Source organism: Labeo rohita, unplaced genomic scaffold, assembly GCF_022985175.1.
Source record: "Labeo rohita strain BAU-BD-2019 unplaced genomic scaffold, IGBB_LRoh.1.0 scaffold_75, whole genome shotgun sequence".
Taxonomy (NCBI): domain Eukaryota; kingdom Metazoa; phylum Chordata; class Actinopteri; order Cypriniformes; family Cyprinidae; genus Labeo; species Labeo rohita.
The window spans coordinates 556,543-576,167 of record NW_026129689.1 but is presented as its reverse complement, the minus strand read 5'-3'; the positions used below and the strand labels follow the sequence as shown (position 1 = coordinate 576,167).

The window sequence follows — 19,625 nt, the reverse complement described above, 5'->3', positions numbered from 1 at the left end:
AGGCACTTTCTACTGAGCTTTCCTTCTAGTCTTTGAGCGAGATGCTTTATGTCAAGTCTTTACAGTGTGTGACTGGAGGAGCAACATACAGCTCTAAAACACTCAATTTAAGGCAAAATATGCTTCAAATGTCTAATTTTCAAATATCTGATTAATCCTTTCTAACAATCTAACACTCTGTGATGCACGCCATGAGTTTGTCTGTCCATAAATAGAAAAAAAGAGAAATATGTAAGAGAGAAAAATAGAGCAATAAAAAGAGAAAATACTGTGTGATACGCCACAATCACAGAAAAAAAAAAAAATTTTAAATTGTAAATATTTTTTTATAACAATAGTAATATTATTTAAGATTTACCAAAATAAAAATATTATTTTAAATTACTAAATAATACATAACGGCAAAAATTATATAGTACAATTTACAAGAAAATTCCATTTTAGTCTTTCTGCTTCAAAATGTCATGTTTAATTCAATGTGTTTAATTGTTTTATGTAATTATTTGTGACATTTACTAGCAGTTTCTGAGTAAAATTGATTCTAAATCAAAATGCATGTAGAGTCTGTAAAAGAATCTTATAGAAAGGTCTATAAAGAATCATTTATTATTAGAATCTAGAATCTTTATTATGCCTTATTTTTTTCATTAATGAATTTGTGCTAATAAATTAATTTTAATGATTCAATGACTCGTTAAAAGAAAGATTCATTTGTTGGCATATACTGACATAAATATGCAATCTGCAGAAAAGGCCAATGAATTTATTCACAAAACAACTGAAACAAGTCTTATTATGCCTTATTAATGTAATAATGACTAATTATGTTTTAGGCTTTTTTGGCCTTTTCTGCAGATTGCATATTTATGCCAGTATATGCCAATAAATGAATCATTTTTTTAATGAGTCATTGAATCATTAAAATGCATTTATTTAAAAAGCACCAATTCATTTCTGACTTCATTGTGCTTTATTAAAATATGCACATCTTTAAATCATCAGAGACTTCAGTAGCGTTTAAGCATCATAATGAATGAATCAATCCGAATGAATCATTCACTCAAAAGATTTGTTTAAACGAATTAAATCCTGCTTGACATTCACTGGGAAAAATATGGTCTAGATTTATTTTAAATCAATTTTTACTCAGAAATTACTAGTAAATAAGGCATATTTGTAAAATAATGTAAAATTATTACATTATTAAAGCATAATTTGCATATTTATGCCAGTATATGCCAACAAATGAATCTTTTTTTTTTAATGAGTCACTGAATCATTATAATTAAGTTATTAAAAAGCACAAATTAATTTATGACTTTATGATGTCTTATTAAAATATGCACATCTTCAAATCATCGAAGAGACTTCAGTAGCGTTTAAGCATCATAATGAATGAATCAATCAGAATGAATCATTCACTCAAAGGATTTGTTTAAACGAACGAACAAAACACCACTGGTGAAATTTTACTGTTTCGAAATCCTGCTAGACTTACACTTAAATATGGTCTGGATTTACTTAGAAACTACTATTTTTTTTTAGTAAATTTCACAAATAATTACATAAAACAATTAAGCACATTAAATTTTGAAGCAGAAAGACTAAAATGGAATTTTCTTGTAAAGTGTACTATATAATTTTTGCTATTTTGTAGTATTTAATACTTAAAAATAATAACAGCTATATCTATACAGTTTATAACTGATAAATCATTATTAATTTTATTAAACTAAATTGAATAAAGTTAGCGTTTTTGATTTATTGCACCATCTTCCTTGAACTGTATACTGAGGGAAATGGAAAGAAAGTGCATGTAGTAAACATAGCTGTTTTTCTCTCTCTCTCTAAAGGCTGACAAACATTTATTCCATTTGTAAGAGCCTTGAAATATTTATTTGCAGCATGTTGGGACTCAGTGTGAACTTCATGAGCGGAGAGATCTGGTACGTGGACGTTTTAGCGGAGTAAAGGTTATAGTGCCGGCTAATAGTTTAATGGACGTGATAATGCCATTAGTGTAGCTGAGGATGTAGGAGATGTTGTACTGGCCTTCAAGAGTGTTCTGATGATATTGATGCACGAAAAACATCTGACGGTTCACTGAGGGTCATACACTTTAATGCATAAATACTGTAAATTGAGTTTGAGGGTTTGAGTTATTCTATAGCGCTTGTTGCATATTGATGCAACACCATAATAAGTTAATATAAGCGTTTCTGACAGATGCTCGTACTGCTGCGCTCAGCTGATGAGCGGCAGATGTTTGAGCTTCACCTGCAACAGTTTAATTAAACTGTCAACACATTACATCTTAATATTTCCGCACGTCATATAATCCTTCATGCCTGAACTGCACATTCACATAAACACACATCAGATCATATTAAAATGACAAATCAAGCTTTTTGCTCCACCTTTATTTTTTAGTGCAGCATTGCAGATATTTTCAAAATATGATCAAATGGAAATATACTGTAAGTGCTGCCTTGATGTCTTTGATTCACGTAAGAAAGGACTTACGCTGTCCGATCTGATTGTTGAGTTAAACTGAAAAAGGCTGATCAAGCTGTAATGCATCAAAACATTTTACTGCAATTTTTATGAAAAACATCATATAAGTAAGTGTTCCGTACTCGCTTAATCTGCTTAATCACTTTCAGTTTATTTTAATTTTGCAACAGATTTACTGAATATGATTCACTGAAGAAGGCTTGATTGTTGACTGCTCTGTTGCAAAATTAAAATAAACTGAAAGTGATTAAGAAGATTAAGCGAGTACGGATTCCTTACTTGAATATGATGCAGTTTTTATTATGCAATTTATTATGCAATAATTTGCATTACTTATTAGATTATAATAATGAAATAATATAATAATATTTTATATGCATATAAAATATAATAATTAATATAATACAATAGTTATTAAAATATATAATAAGTTATTATGAATTATTATTGATATAAATATAATAAATAATAAGAATTTAGAAATTAAATATAAGGGAATTTACTCTTGAATTGCTGGTTTGAGACAAACTGCATTATTTATAATGTGCACAGATGAATAAGTAAAATGAAAATTAATTAAAATAATCAAGTCAATTAATATAGATGTAATAATAAGCATATGTGACCCTGGACGGTAACACGGGTATATTTGTAGCAATAGCCAAAAATACATTGTATGGGTCAAAAGTATTGATTTTTCTTTTTGCAAAAAATCATTAGGATATTAAGATCATGTTACATGAAGATATGCATTGCTAAAAACTTCATTTGGACAACTTTAAAGGTGATTTTCCAATATTTAGTTTTTTGCACCCTCAGATTTTCAAATATTGTCCTAACAAACCATGCATCAATGGAAAGCTTATTTATTCAGCTGCTTTTAGATGATGTGTAAATCTCAATTTAAAAAAACTGACCCTTATGACTGGTTTTGTGGTCCAGGGTCACATATTGAAATGAAGCAGACTAGGTTTATGCACTTTATGAAACCCCACCCCAGCGTGCCGTCGTTTCAGTATGCATGACCACAACTTCTCCTTTAAGAGCAGAGAATGCTGGGAGACTTGTGCTTGTCTGAGACGTCAGTGTCTGTGAGTGAAAATGTGCAGGTGACCTCTGTATCTGCGGGAAGTGCGTTTGATGGCGCGCTGACAGCTCATGTCAGGCTTCAGTGCTCATTTCAATACGCCGCTCAAATCATCAGTCATACATACTAATAGAAACCTAACGCTGCTGTGAGCTCAAAACCCTCAGACAAAGAGCAGCTTCACTATTTAATAGAGAGACACTTATAGTTTGACTGATGGAATCAGCTTTCATAGATACCTCTATAATACCATGTATCATATACATCTATATCAGCTTGCTGTGAAATAGTTTTCACTGTCCTGAAGTAAGAGGGAGTGATGTTTGCATATGCACACTCATGCCATGATGATAGGGTGCAGGCTGTGGTTGCTAGGGTGGTTGATAAGATGTTTTGATGGTTGCTAGAGTGTACAGGGCAGTTGCCAGGGAGTTGTTATGTGGTTATTGGAGTTAGATGCTGTTTTGATAGTTGTTAGAGTGTTCTGGTGGTTGCTAGGGTATCGCTGTGCGGTTCCTAAATTGCTTTGGGGGTTGATAGGGTCTTGCTATGTGGTTTAGGTCATTGCTAGGTGGTTGCTAAAATGTTCTGATGGTTGCTAAGGCGTTGCTGTGCAGTTCCTAAATTGCTTTGTGGGTTGATAGGGTGTTGCTATGTGGTTGCTGAAGTGATTGGTGGTTGCTAGAAGGCTGTTGTGTCGTTGATAAGGAGTTCTGGTTGTTGCTAGGGTGTTGCTATGCAGTTCCTAAAGTGTTCTTGTGGCTGTTCTGGTGGTCAGGTGGTTGCTAGGATGTTGCTATGTGGTTTTTAAAGTGTTTAGTGGTTGCTAGAGTGCTGTTGAGTGGTTGGTAAGGATTTCTAGTAGTTGCTAGGGTGTTGCTATGCAGTTCCTAAAGTGTTCTGGTGGTTGTAATAATGGTCAGGTGGTTGCTTGGGTGTTGCTATGTGGTTGCTTAAGTGTTTGGTGGCTGGAAGAGCCCTGCTGTGTGGTTCATAATGAGTACTGGTGGTCGCTAAAGTGTTCTGATGGTTGCTAGGGTGTTGCTATGCAGTTCCTGAAGTGCTTTGGGGGTTGCTAGGGTGTTGGCATGTGGTTGCTGAAATGATTGGTGGTTGCTAGAGTGCTATTGTGTGGTTCATAAGTTCTGGTAGCTGCTAGGCTGTTGCTATGTGGTTGCTAGGGTGAATGTTAAAGAGTTCTGGTGGTTGTTAGAAGGGGTGGGTGCTAGGGTGTTGATAGACAGTTGCTAAGGAGTTCTGGTCATTGCTTTAGTGTTTAGGGGTTGCTAAGATGTTGCTATGTGGTTTCTAGAGTGTTCTGGTGGTTGTTATGGTGTTTAGGTGGTTGCTAGGGTGTTGCTGTGCAGTTCTTAAAGTGTTCATGTGGTTGCTATAGTGTTGCTGTGTGGATTTTAAAGAATTCTGGTGGTTGGTAGAGTGTTTGGGTGGTTGCTAGGGTGTTGATAGGCAGTTGCTAAGGAGTTCTGGACATTGATTTAGTATTTAGGGTTTGCTAAGATGTTGTTATGAGGTTTCTAAAGTGTTATGGTGGTTGTTATGGTGTTAAGGTAGTTGCTAGGGTGTTGCTATGTGGTTGCTAAAGTGTTTGGTGGTTGATAGAGTGCTGTTGTGTGGTTCATAATGAGTTCTGGTGGTTGCTAGGATGTTGCTGTGCAGTTCTTAAAGTGTTCTGGTGGTTGTTAGGGTGTTGCTACGTGGTTGGTGAGATCTTTAGTGGTTGCTAAAGTGCCCATTGTGTTGTTCATAAGGAGTCCGGGTGGTTGCTAAAGTATTTTGGTGGTTTCTAAGGTGCCATGTGGTTTTTAAAGTGTTCTGGTGGTTGCTAGAGAGCTCTGGGTGGTTGCTAGGGTGTTGCTAGGTACTTTCTAATGTGTTCTGGTGGTTGTTAAAGTGTTGCTCTGTGGTTAATGAAATGTTTCAGTGGTTGCTAGAGTGTTTCGGTGGTTGCTAGGGTGTTGCTGTGTGGTTGCTAAGTTGTCCTAGTTGTTGCCGGAGTGTTGCTTTTTGGTTGCTAGAGTGTTCATAATGGTTATAGGTTGTTGCTGTGTGGTTTAAAGTGTTCTAGTGGTTTCTAGAGTGCTCCGGGTGATTACTAGGTAGTTTCTAACGTATTCTGGTGGTTGCTAGGGTGTTGCGAAACAGTGATTAGAGAAACCATTTCTACTGTATCAAATCTAAAACAATTTTTTTTTTTGTCTTTTTTCGTTTTTTCCTTACATAACTGACGGTTTCTTATCTTGAGGTGGTTTTATGCAACTGTATGAGCAATAGTAATGGTGACTAGCGAAGATCTGCTCCACTGAAAACACCCAAACATTTCCACAACTCAGAACATTTTGTATTTCACTTCTTCTTCTGTAATTTTACTTCGCTTGTTATTGAAAGCCAAATTCTGCATAAGTGTTGCATAAGAGTTGCATGAGGAGCGCTCGAATACAGCGACAGTAAAATTGAGCAAATAAAATCAGTGCAATTTTCCCCACTGAACGTCTTCAGCTATCGCTGACATATCAGACGGAGCGTTTTGTAGAATTAGAGCTGCGTTCGCCACATTAGCCAAGCCTGCGTCGCTCTCAGTATCACCCAGAGGTGAGTGTCAGCGAAACACCCAGATTTATATCTGTAAATGAGGAACAGAATGGTTTTTCTGTGTTTTTTATGTGCCACTGGTTGGGACGGAGTGCTCCGCTCAAGGGTACATCTGCCGCGCGGCTCTCCGGGGGCCCGGGGCCATCGCCGTGGCACGACGGGGGCTTTTATTTATGTTTCTCTCCCGGAAAACACAGAGAAACTTACTTGTGTTTAAAAGAGCCTTTTTTCCAAGTCTATCAGCGCAGACTCGCTCTATCTGCGGGGGTTCAGGTTAAACTTCAAATGGATGTGTTTACGCCTGGAAAAATGGAAAGGAAAGAGAGAGAAAATGTCTCGGGTTGTGTTTGAAAAAAATAAAGAGAGAAAACAGAAATGGAAAGGTCTGAGGATTGAGTCTGCAGGGACAGTGACTAAAGTAGCCCGGCGGCATTAGATATGCATGAGCGCTGAATCATCGCCGCGCGGCGAGCGAAAGCGCAGCGGGAAGGTGCTTGTGTACTTTGCGTTGTCCTTCCTTCTGTCCTAAGATGGCTGGAGGCCATTTGAAAAGAATAAAAACAGATTATCTTGTAGAACTTTATTTTTTTAAACCTCAACTAAACTAAAGCTTCAGTGCTGCTTCAAGTTGGCAGTTCCAAAAAAATGCAGATTTTATTGCATTGGATTGAAACTTACTGACTGTGCCCACACAGGGCATAACAACTTCTCAAGAAAAATATGAATTACTTGTTATGCTGTATTATTACCAAATCTTGGATTTCATCTTTTTATCGACTTGTTTTCATTCAGTTAGCACAGGTTTTGTGTTTCTTTTTGGAACTGGTTGATCATAAGCCTCATTTATCTAAGCTCATGCACCTCAGGTTTTAAGCCAAAATTATCCTCAAATAATGCACTTTTTATTCAAAAACTGGTGCATGAGCTCAGATTCGTGAGGCCTATGATCAGTCAGTTGCAAACAGTGCAAAACCTGTGCTAACTGAAAGAAAACGAGTTAACTAAAAGACCGAATCCAATAAAACAGCATCGCAAGCAGTTTACAAGGCCTGTCATTTTTGACCATGATCATCAATTTAGCTAAAGGATTTTGAGCACAACACAAGGGTTAAGATGTTTTGCATGTGTTATTATTTTCGTGATAATGAATCTCATCTGTTTGGTGAATCTCTCATCTGAAGTGATGCGTTTCTTCTCGGCTGGTGTCAGTCTCTGAGAGCGGCGCTCAGCGTCTACTTCCTGTGTCAGGATTGATAGCGGCGTCTTTGCTGCTGCTGCTGCCAATCTGTCGTTTGTCATTTTCTCGTGCCCGGCAGCAGCGCTCCTTGTGTTTCATTTTGTTCAGAATTTCCATCTGAGTGAACATGAGGAGAGACACCATCAACAGCAATTAGAGAAAACACTTCTACTGTATTTATACAATTCAGAGATACTGTACTGAAATAAACGGCTTAAACCAGCCTCAGGAGGTTTTGAGGTTTCCAATCTACAAGTAAATATGAGTGAAATTTGCATATGCAAAACTCATGCCATAACGTTAGGGTATGTGGTTATGTGCTATGTGGTTGCTAGTGTTTCTGGTGGTTTCTAGAGAATTTAGGTGGTTACTAAGGTATTCTGGTGGGTGCTATGGTGTTATTAAAGTGTTTGGTGATTTCTAGAGTGTTTAGATGGTTGCTAGGATGTTGCTATGTGGTTGTTAAGGTGTTCTGTTGTTTGGTAAAGTGTTTAGGTGGTTGTTAGAGTGTTGCTATGTGGTTGCTAAAGTGTTCTGGTGGTGTCTAGGGTGTTGCTATGTGGTTGCTAGTGTTTAGTGGTTGTTAGAGTATTTGGATGGTTGCTAGGGTGTTGCTATGTAATTAAGGTGCTCTATTTTTTGGTAAAGTTTTTGGGTGGTGTCTAGGGTGTTGCTATGTGGTTGCTTGTGTTTGGTGGTTGTCAGAGTATTTGGATGGTTGCTAGGGTGTTGCTATGTAATTGTTAAGGTGGTCTATTGCTTGGTTAAGTTTTTGGGTGGTTGTTAGGGTGTTGCTATGTGGTTTCAAAAGTGTTCTGGTGGTGTTTAGGATGTTGCTATGTGGCTGATAAAGTGTTTGGTGATTTATAGGGTGTTGTTATGTGGTTGCTAGTGTTTGGTGGTTGTTAGAGTATTTGGATGGTTGCTAGTGTGTTACTATGGGGTTGTTAAAGTGTTTGGTGATTTATAGGGTGTTTGGTAAAGTTTTGGGGTGCTTGCTAGGGTGTTGCTGTGTGGTTGCTAAAGTGTTCTGATGGTTTCTAGGGTGTTGCTATGTGGTTGATAAGGTGTTTGGTGATTTATAAGGTGTTGCTATGTGGTTGCTAGTGTTTGGTGGTTGTTAGAGTATTTGGATGGTTGCTAGGGTGTTGCTACGTGATTGTTAAAGGGTTGTTAAAGTGTTCTGGTGGTTTCTAGGGTATTGCTACGTGGTTGATAAAGTGTTTGGTGATTTATAGGGTGTTGCTCTGTGGTTGCTAGTGTTTAGTGGTTGTTAGATGGTTGCTAGGGTGTTGCTATGTGGATTCAAAAGTGTTCTGGTGGTTTCTAGAGTGTTCGGATGGTTGCTAAGGTGTTGCTGTGTGGTTTCAAAAGTGTTCTGGTGGTGTCTAGGGTGTTGCTATGTGGTTGCTAGTGTTTAGTGTTTGTTAGAGTATTTGGATGGTTGCTAGGGTGTTACTAAGTGGTTGTTAAGGTGCTCTGTTGTTTGGTAAAGTTTTTGGGTGCTTGCTAGGGTGTCGCTGTATGGTTGCTAAATTGTTCTGGTGGTGTCTAGGGTGTTGTTATGTGGTTTCTAAGGTTTTCTGGTGTTTATTAGAGTGTTTGGATGGTTGCTAGGGTATTACTTTGTGGTTGTTAAGCTGTTCTGTTGTTTGAAGTGTTTGGGTGGTTGTTAAACAGTGATTAGAGAAGCCGTTTATACATAAATCATCAGATCACCAGACCAAACCAAACCAAAACTGGTTTAACTGGTTTTCTTAATTGGATTCTGGGTCATTTTTTTGGTTTTGTATTGAAAGCACTCAGCAACACAATTTCACATTTATTTCCCATTTTCTCTCAGCTTGCTCTTAGTTTTACAGTGAGTTTGACATTTGCAAGGAAATAGGCTGTTCACAGCGTTCTCAAATTCCCTGACGGTGTTCGGGAGGCGTTTCAATCACCTTTCGTCCCAGGTGCATAAACGACAGCGGCAGTCTGAACATCTCAGGCTTTGTCAGGTTTGAGCGCCGAGACGCCCATGAAATAACCAGACGATGCATCCACAACACTCCATTCCTCTCAAATCCTGCTTTGTAATGGAAAATATGACAATTTTGATGCGCAGAACAGTAGTAGCTCCAGTAATCCCATGTTACCAAGTGTCTGACAAAATGCAGACACAATAGAACAAAATACCAATCACATGTGTTAGTAGAAACCCACGGGTGATGAGTTTGTCAGCAGCAAAAATAGAAACCAGAACGAATATATTAACAGCGTTCGGATCAAAAACAGATTATCTGACAGTCTCGAATTAACCCGTTTTGCTGGTATAACTAAATGCGTATAGGTTGAATCAGTGATGTTAAATATTATATATAGTTTTGTGTAATGAGACTAGCATTCATCTATAAACTACTGTAGAGATGCTCTCACAATAGACCATTTAAACTCTCACTTTAGATGACAACATCCATTAAGTTACACTCGTGTGGCAGACGATTTGAAGCAAACAGTTAAGTGATTAGCTTCCCGTTGGGCAGAAATGTTGAGCAGCGGCAGGGAGCGGCTGCCATATGGAACGCAACTGAATCAACAAGATGGATTGGGAGGCGCCCGCGGCGGGAAGCTCCGTTAGCCCAGGGTCGCCCGTTAACATGGGTTCAGCGGTCACCTGCCGCTTTAAATCAATGCGAGGAGAAACACAAATACATTAGTTTGGACCTTGTGTTGATGGGTCTGAGAGAGACTTTTACCCTTCGCTCATCTTCATCATCATTATCATTACAGGATGTTGCAGTGATTATTATTCATTTGTCCCCAGCACAAGTTTGTGCACATAAAGGTTTTCATGGGCCAATGTAGATTTAAAATTCAAAGAGAGGTTTTGCATTTGGATATATGCTCACGATGTGATCAAAGACTGCATTTTGTCAAAGTTTAGGATTTTTTTTGTTAAATGTTAAATATTCTGGCTCAACTAACTGGTAAACAGTCTGAAACGCATGCAGCCTTTGATCTCACTCTTTCTGAAAATTGTATTTTTGCTATAGAAAGGCCTATAAATTAGAATAAAGATAGTGATTATTAATGTTGATATTTTGTTGTTTTTGGACAAACCAGTCAGAATGCATAAGGAAAATGTCTGTTGCATGTTATTTTTTATTGTAACATGCATAGAACAGAATTAAATTGAAAAAGTCTTAAAACAAAGCAGAAAGTCTTAAGTTTATTAACACATTGCATTAAATGTTGCATACGCTGCTTGGTATTGACTTGTTTTCCAATACAAATACCTGCACATCCTTAAATCGACATAATTAACTTTGATGGGAAATTAAGTGTAGGAAATGAAGTGGAAAACTTGTTTTTTGCAAAATGTAACAAAATTAAGAGTTTGTGCTTAAAACAAGAAGCAACATCTGTCAATGGGAAATGAAAACTTATTTTCCCTGTGAATTATGTTGAGCTTTTCTGAGACGTGTGTTCTTGTTTTAATCATAAGCTCACTTCATTTTGATCAATTTTTTAGAAAACAAGAATTTTAATCTTCTGTAAATTCACTGATTTATAGATACTTAGACATTTGCACTAGAACATGTATTTAATCTACTCATTTCCATAGTCTGTTCAAGCTCTGAGCTTCCTTTTTTAAAACTTAAAAAGAATTTGAATTATAAAGCAGTCGGCTGGAAGTTGCATTTTGAAACATTGATGCATTGCTAATAGGCATTTATTTTAGAGACCACACTGACTTCATAAAACCTGCAGAACCCCTCTAGAACAAACTGGTATTACATTTGACATTCTGAAATGATGGCTACGCCCCTGCTAGCATTGTTGAGCGCTGGGACTCTGTTGTTTGCAGTGCTTTGTCTTCTCGCTGCAGTCTTTAACCCGAGTGTGTCGCTGGAGTCATTAGCGTTTAGCGAGTGCGAATATATCTGAACCCACTGGATACGAGGAAACGAGCTGGGCTCGGTAATTGCTGAGCTACTGTCATGTTCCAGGGCTTTCTGTAGAGACTCTAATTTGTTTTTAAGTGTAGCGTGAGAATGTCAGCTCCAAGACAAATCTTTGCCGATACGAGCGGCTGAAATGTATGCCAATTTAGATGATGACAAGGCGCAGTAAATCCGAAGCCGCCGTTTGCGCGGCGTCACACCAGAGATTTAGTCTCCCGATCTCTGCACTTTGAAGTGTTATTACCTCACAAATCCCATTGTAGTAAATCAGATCTGAATAATTGGGAAAATAAATTAGCATAGAGTTGGAGTTTGAAGGAACAGGCATATGCCTTATTAGCATACAGGCGGATTATGTTTGGAAATGCTGGAGAAAGTGTTTTTGTGTTTTTGTGCCTTTTAAAGTATGTTTGTACTTTAACGTACTATGTACTGTCGAATACTACATATAATTATATATATTATATTCACACACATGCACAAGAGTCAGTTCCTTTGTATTAATTGCAGGGATTTTGCAGTGATTGTTTCTACAGTAACATCAGTAAGTGGCGCCAAGTGAATCTCTTTACAAATTAGTCATTACAATCATTCATTCAAGTGATTCATTCGGAAATTAATCAAATTAGTGAGTCGTTGAATCATTTATTTAATTAATTCATCCAAAAGCACAATTTCATTTAGGAACGAAACAAGTAACTGAGTCTTTGAATCATTAATTTAAGTGATTTGTTCAAAAGCACCAGTTTGTCGAATCATTGATTCATTCATTCAACTGATTTGTTCAAAAGCACCAGTTTGTTGAGTCACTGAAACATTCATTCAGCTGATTTGTTCAAACGCACCAGTTTGTTGAGTCACTGAATCATTGAATCATTTATTCTACTGATTTGTTCAAACGCACCAATTTGTTAAACATTGAATCGTTCATTCAACTGATTTGTTCAAACGCACCAATTTATGGAGTCATTGAATCATTTATTCAACTGATTTGTTCAAAAGCACCAGTTTAAGTCAAGTCATTGAATCATTCATTTAACTGTTTTCTTCAAAATCACCAATTTGCTGAGTCACTGAATCACTGAATCATTTATTCAACTGATTTGTTCAAAAGCACCAATTTGTTGTGTCATTGAATCATTCATTCAACTGATTAGTTCAAAAATGTTCAGAAATTCTGTTTTGTGTAGAAATATTTTCATTGGTGTAGGAAAAAACAACAAAGTAACTGGAAATATTGTGACTAAAATGTAGCTGTTGGTCTGAATATCAGTTGGAAAGTGTTAATTACCTACTGCCTTTTTCCTCACATTGACAAATCACACTGATTGATCCATTGCGCATCATGCACTTTTTATTGGCTATAATACTAAACACTGTAAAGCGTGTTGAAAACAGAAATATAATATATATGCATCATATATATGTAATGATATATATATATATATATATATATATATATATATATATATATATATATATATATATATATATGTATGTATATATATATACACAACATGTTGTATTTTTCTATTGTATGTAATTTAAAAGTTGCATAACAATGCCTTAATGTAAAATAAAAATAAAATAATCATACATGTAATCTAAAATATGCATGTATATATGTAAGTAAAAATGATGATTATTGATGACTTACAGAGGCATTCTTACAGATTTATGTGTATATATCAGAGATTTGCAGTGTGGTGTTGATGAGTGATCATTAAGGGCCAGATCTCAGTGTGTTTGTGTAGTTTTATTCGTGGAGCAGAGCTGCGGTCGCTTCTGAACAGCTCAGCATCTGTGAGCTGATGTAACGCCACACATACAGTAACACACTGATGACATCAGAATCAAGCACTTCCTGTTGCATCAGCATCATGTGGTGGAACAGCACACCTTTTCAGTAGATTTCCCAATGTTTTCCTCATTCATTTTCTCCATTTCGAAAAATTCCTCAATAAAAGTGTAGCACGGCTCATTTAGTTTGATTTAAATGCATAAATTGGCAGAACTTGACTGAGAACTCACTGTTTAGTTGTAGGTAAGGAGTTCAGAGTAATTGCTGCAGAAAGGGCCACTAACATACGTGTGTGTGTTACACACAATCCTCTCTGATGGAGAACATCCATCTTTTTTCCATTTGTAAAAGCTGGGATTGTGCTGACCTTCAGCAGATGAACGGATGAAGCAGAGAAATGGCTTCACTTTAATTTATTTATGTTTAATGTGGCCAGCCATCGCTGCTCTGTTTTAGACCACTTAAATCCGGCCAGGATCCATCGAGTCGCTGCGGTGGTTTCCATTAAAGATACGATCGGCCCCGGCAGACCCCCGAGACCCCGAGAGGAAGCGCAGATCGCATTAAAACCGCCGGCGGCCCCCAAAACACAAAACGCTCTGGAGAGTCTCAGCCGTTTACTGCCACCGTGTGCAGATGGCCGCATTAAAACTCGTATCAGTGCGTTTGTAAGGCTCTGGGTTAGCGATCGTTCGTCCAGGTGGGTTGATTACGACTCGAGTCCGTTGTGCCAATGACAGAGTTTTGCCAGAATCAAGTTTTAAGGCAAATCTGTCATCTTCTATAAATAATTTTCTTTATATAATAAGCAAAACCTAAAAAAAAAAAAAAAAAATATATATATATATATATATATATATATATATATAATATTATTTTGTGTGTGTGTGTATATATATATATATATATATATATATATATATAGTTTTATAAACATCAGTTTAGATTCAAATCTGTAAAAAATGGTAAATTAAATATTTTATGTTAAATGTAAAATAAACGTTTTTCATACTGTATAAAAAATAGGTTGTTGTATATATTACTTAATATAATAATAACTGTTTTCATTTAAAATTATAATATAATTGTAACATGTATTATAAAATATGACTAAAAATGTGTGTATATATATATATATATATATATATATATATAAATGTAAACATTTGTAATATAATATTAAATATTTATTAATATTAAATATAAGTATGTCATTTGAAAGTAATGATTTACATAGTGTATATATATATATATATATATATATATATACATTTAATTATGCTAAAAAAATACACAATATAAGTTGTTTAATAAATCATTTTTATTAATTTGATATATTAATCAATTTAAAAATAAAATGTAAAAAATGGAATTTAATTGCAGTTTAATGTAATAATAATATTATTTATTTAAAAAAATCATTCATAATTTCATACATGTATATGTCTGTGTATATATGATTTAAAAGTTGTTTTATAAACATCAATTTAAATTAATATCACTTTATAATAATGATAAATTAATAAAATATTTTATGTAAAAAATAAAAAGTTTTCACACTATATAAATAGGTTGCTGTAAATAATAATTTAATATAATGATAATTATTTTAATATACAATTATAATATAATATTAAAATGTATTCTAAAATATAACTAAAAGTGTATATATATATATATATATATATATATATATATATATAAATAACATTTTTAATATAATATAATTCAATTAAATATATATTAATATTAAATATAAGTAATTTAAATGATTTACATATAACTTTAAATATACTTAAATATATACAATATAAGTTGTTTTATAAATAAATAATTTTTATTCATTTGATATATTAATCAATTTAAAAATAAAATGTAAAAATTGTAATTCAATTGTAATTTAATGTAATAATTTATTTAAAAAAAATTAATTTCATGCATAATTTCATACTTATATATGTTTGTGTGTGTGTGTATTCTGATATATTGACGTATAAGGATTTTCGACAGGCCAGTTTTAAAATACAAATAATAATAATATATCTTGTGATTGTTCAAACATTAAGAATGTTGCGTACACAAATGTATATTAAAATTTAAAATTAAGTGATTTTAGTGTTTTTTCATCTTGATGAATTGGTCATAGCCTTTAAAAAATGTCATGTGGTGCGACCGTGATTTATATGAAAATTAATTCATTTCCTTAACATGCTTATTGGTCGCACCACATGACGAGTGGTCGCTCCAAATGATGCAAAGGCCCTATATCATTAAAAATCTATTTAAAGATATATATACATACATAAACTGTAAGTGTGATTGGGTTGAGATGGTGTGTTTTTACTGTTACCTGAGCAGTGTTAACCCAAATACAAACTAATATTGCATCAGCCTCCCATGACTGAATGTCATCATCACCAAAGACACACACATCCCGTCTCGCAGCCTCCCTTAATTAATGCTGAGGAGAGCGAGACGAGTCTTTGAGCAGCTGCGGCGCAGTGGAAGCGCCGGATCTCAGCTCCGTCCCGCCGCCCGAGGCGAAGCGCTGGTGTGTTGATCAGCTCTGGGAAGCTGCAGTCGGTTCCTGTTCGGGTGACAGCCGCTCTCAGGAGTGCGCATTAGTGAGCGGGAGCCGCGGGGACCGAAGGGCGTTCCCGTCTCCCCAAATCTCCCACTGCGCTTTTGTCTGTGTTTAACGGGATCGACTTTCTTATCGAGTTCGAGGATGAAAATGACCCGGTGAATTCATGTCAGAATCACAATCCTTGTGTCAGACCTGCTCTTACCAACACACTGATGCTGGGGGTTTTTAAACAACTGTTTTATTCACTGTATTTGATAAAGAACGATAAACCAGGGTGTACCTTTAAAATAAAGCTGAAATTGTGTTACGGCTTCGTGCAGTCGTCAAATCACAGAAGCTGTGATTTTATGTAATAAGTCTGTTTCAGAGTGAAGCGTGACCTACTGCATTCTTTTACGTGATTTAACATTTGAAAAACGGAGGAAATTACGACAGGATGAAATAGTAATTGTCATTTGTATTTGTAGTAGTATTGTATTTTAATGGTGAAATATTACAATATTAATTTATTACTTTTTTTATTGTTTGATTTAATAATAATATTAATTGTATTGATGTAAAATCCCAAAAATATTGGCTAAACTGTGCTGCAGTGATTTTTTTTAAAAAAAAACAAAAAAACAAAACAAAACAAAACATTTTATTTTATTTTATTTTATAGTGAGATATAACTACAGTAAAATTAATTTTTTTTATTATTTTTATTTGGTAATATTATTATTTTATTATTATTATTATTATTATTATTATTATTATTATTATTATTATAATAATTATAAAGTAATTAATTATATTGATATAAAATCAGAAAAAAAGTTTTTGCTAAATTGTCCAACTGTATTTTTTTCACCAGTTTATGTAAATTAATTTTTTTACCATTATTGCCATTTCTCAGAAATATTAGATTTTGTTTTTATTTTATAATGACATTTTACAATAGTAATATTTCTTGTTTTGTTTAATGTTTTTATTTAATAATAATAATAATTATTATTATTATTATTTTTATTATTATTATTATTATATTGATGTAAAATAACAAAAAACAATTGGCTAAATTGTGCTGCTGTGATTTTTATTTTTATTTATTTATTTATTTTTGTTTTCTGTAAAAAAAAAAAATCTTAAATACCTAATTTTTTTATTTTATAGTGAGATATAACTACAGGGAAATTACAATAGTCTTCTTTCTTACTTTGTTTACAATTTATTACTTTGTTTACTACACACACACACACACACACATATATATATATATATATATATTATAATGACATCTTACAATAGTAATATTTCTTAGTTTGTTTTGTATTTGTATTTAGTAATAATAATAATAATAATAATAATAAAATGGCTAAACTGTGCAGCTGTAAGTTTTTTGAAACATTTTTCTGTAAAATAAAATTATTTAATTTTTTTTTCCACAAATTGCTCTTTTATTCTATAGTAAAATATCACATTAGTAATATTTCAAATTTAGTTGAAGATTTTATTTTGCACTAACATTATCAGATATAAGTAGATATACATTTTGGCTAAATTATGCAGTTTTTTTCTTTTTTACAGTAAAATTGCAATGAGTCAATCATGCAGCCATTAGATAAATCCTGTCAAACGCATCTGGTTTCTCCACAGTCTCTCATGGTTTCTGCTTTTCCACAGAGAAGCATCCGTCTACTTCTAAAAGTAACGCAGGCTCTAAAGAACGACTGAGAATTGGGTCTGAAATGTGTTTTGTGTGTTTGACTGAAGGAAACTGGCGAAGAAGCGTAAGGAGACGCTGAGCAGCACGCGGCAGGAGATGACGGTGATGGTGAACTCCATGGACAAGAGCTACGCCGAGCAGGGCACCAGCTGCGACGAGGCCATTTCATTCATGGACACACACAACCTCAACGGACGCCGTGAGTCTCCCAAACCATGTCACAAACACACAAAAAAGAACCGTAAAGTGATTTGATGTGTCGTCTTTGACGACACTTATAATCCGTCTGTGCCGCCCATCCTCTTCTCTCAGCCAATCAGAGCTCTTCTCCTTTCCCACCACTTGGCGTGTTTATCATCAGATATTAACAGGTTTCCCACTGATTTCAGGTCAAATCGATCTAACATAACTACTGAACTACCTTTCTTCCTTCCTTTTTTTTCCCTTTTTTTTTTTATTATTCTGTTCTATTTTTTTCTATTTTTCAATTTTTTAAATGGCATTTTAATGGTTTAATTAAAATTTCAGTGCTCAAAAAGAATGTCTAATAAATTTTTATTTATTTAAAATTTATTTAAAAATAATTTATTTAAAATTTGAACAATTTACTAATTCATAAAAAGTTTAACAGTAATAGTGCCTTGTGAAATATAATATATATATTTTTTTTTTTTTTTTTTTTTTTTTTTCAGAAATTGATTTTTTGGGGGGATTCTGTTTTAATGACTTGATAATCAAAAACAATATCTAATGTAATCAAATTCTGTTTTATTTTTTAATTTCTTTTTACCTTTTTTAAATTCTATTGTAGTATTTTTTTTAAATACTCAAAAAGGATGTCTAATAAATTTGAGCAAAAAATGTTAACAATTTAGTAGTCCATATAGTGCCCTGTGAAATATTTATTTTTAGAAATTTATTTTTTCTTTTTTTATTCAACAATTTAAAATTTTATTAAAATGTTTTTAATAATAGTACCGTATGAAATGTTTATTTATTCAGAAATTTGTTTGTATTTTTGGATTCCACTTTAATGGTTTAATTAAATTTCCTTAAGTAATGTAAGTAATATATGTATAATATATGCACAATAATGTATAATATATTTCTGTCATAATATTTACAGACACAAGTCTATATCACAAATGAATTAAATTGTGACATTTTTTTACTGTGCCATTTGTTATTAAAATTGAACCAAATTCTGTTTTATTTTTCCTAAATTGTATTTTATTTTAATTTATTTTAATTTTTAAATTCTCATTTCAATGGTTTAATTAAAACTTGAATACTCAAAAAGGATGTCTAAGTTTTTATTTATACTTTTATATGTTTATATTATAATTTTAACAATTTATTAATTAATAAAAAAGTTAAACAATAATAGATAATAGTGCCATGTGAATTTTTTTTCTTCAGAAATTTTTTTTTTTTTTGTCCCTGGATTCCGTTTTAATAATCAAAAACAATGTCTAATCAATAGAATTCATAACATCTCAACTATTTAAAATATAATTACAGTTTTAACAATAATAGTCCCACATGAAATTTTTATTTCTTTAGAAATTTAATTAAGTTATTTTTGTATAAAATTTTAATGGTTTAATTAAATTTCTTTAAGTAATAAGTAATATATGTACAATAGTAATATTTTATTAAAATATAACCAAATTCAGTTTTATTTTTCCTAAATTCAGTTTTTTAAGCTCCATTTTAATAGTTTATCTTTTAATACTCAAAAAGGATGTCTAATAAATGTTAACGTGAAATTTTAGCAATTCATAAAAAGTTATTTAACAACAATAGTGCCAATCAATCAGTGGAATTCATGAAAATGTAACAAGTTAAGATTTAAAACAGTTCTAACAATAATAGTCCCACATGAATTTGGTGTTTGAATTTTTTTGAATTCCATTTTAATGGTTTAATTAAATTTTTATAAGTAATAAATGTACAATAGTAACATATTTCTGTCATAATATTCACAGACACTAGTCTATATCACAATCTGACGAAGAGTTCATCCCTCCTTCAGGTTTATTCATCCAAATTTTGCAGATAAATACTGTCTTTATGACTGTATTAATCGATTTCATCCACATTTTCCACATCGCAGGAATCACAGGGCCTAAATGAG

The 19,625-nt window shown here is 33.6% G+C and overlaps 1 protein-coding gene across 1 annotated transcript in view; it reads left to right on the top strand.

Moving 5' to 3' along the window:
- The window catches only part of ptprma (protein tyrosine phosphatase receptor type Ma), a 298,397-nt gene that overhangs the window by 218,025 nt on the left and 60,747 nt on the right, over positions 1-19,625 (top strand). The window contains 1 exon segment of the mRNA XM_051104590.1: positions 17,536-17,687. Coding sequence (XP_050960547.1) covers positions 17,536-17,687 — 152 coding nt within the window.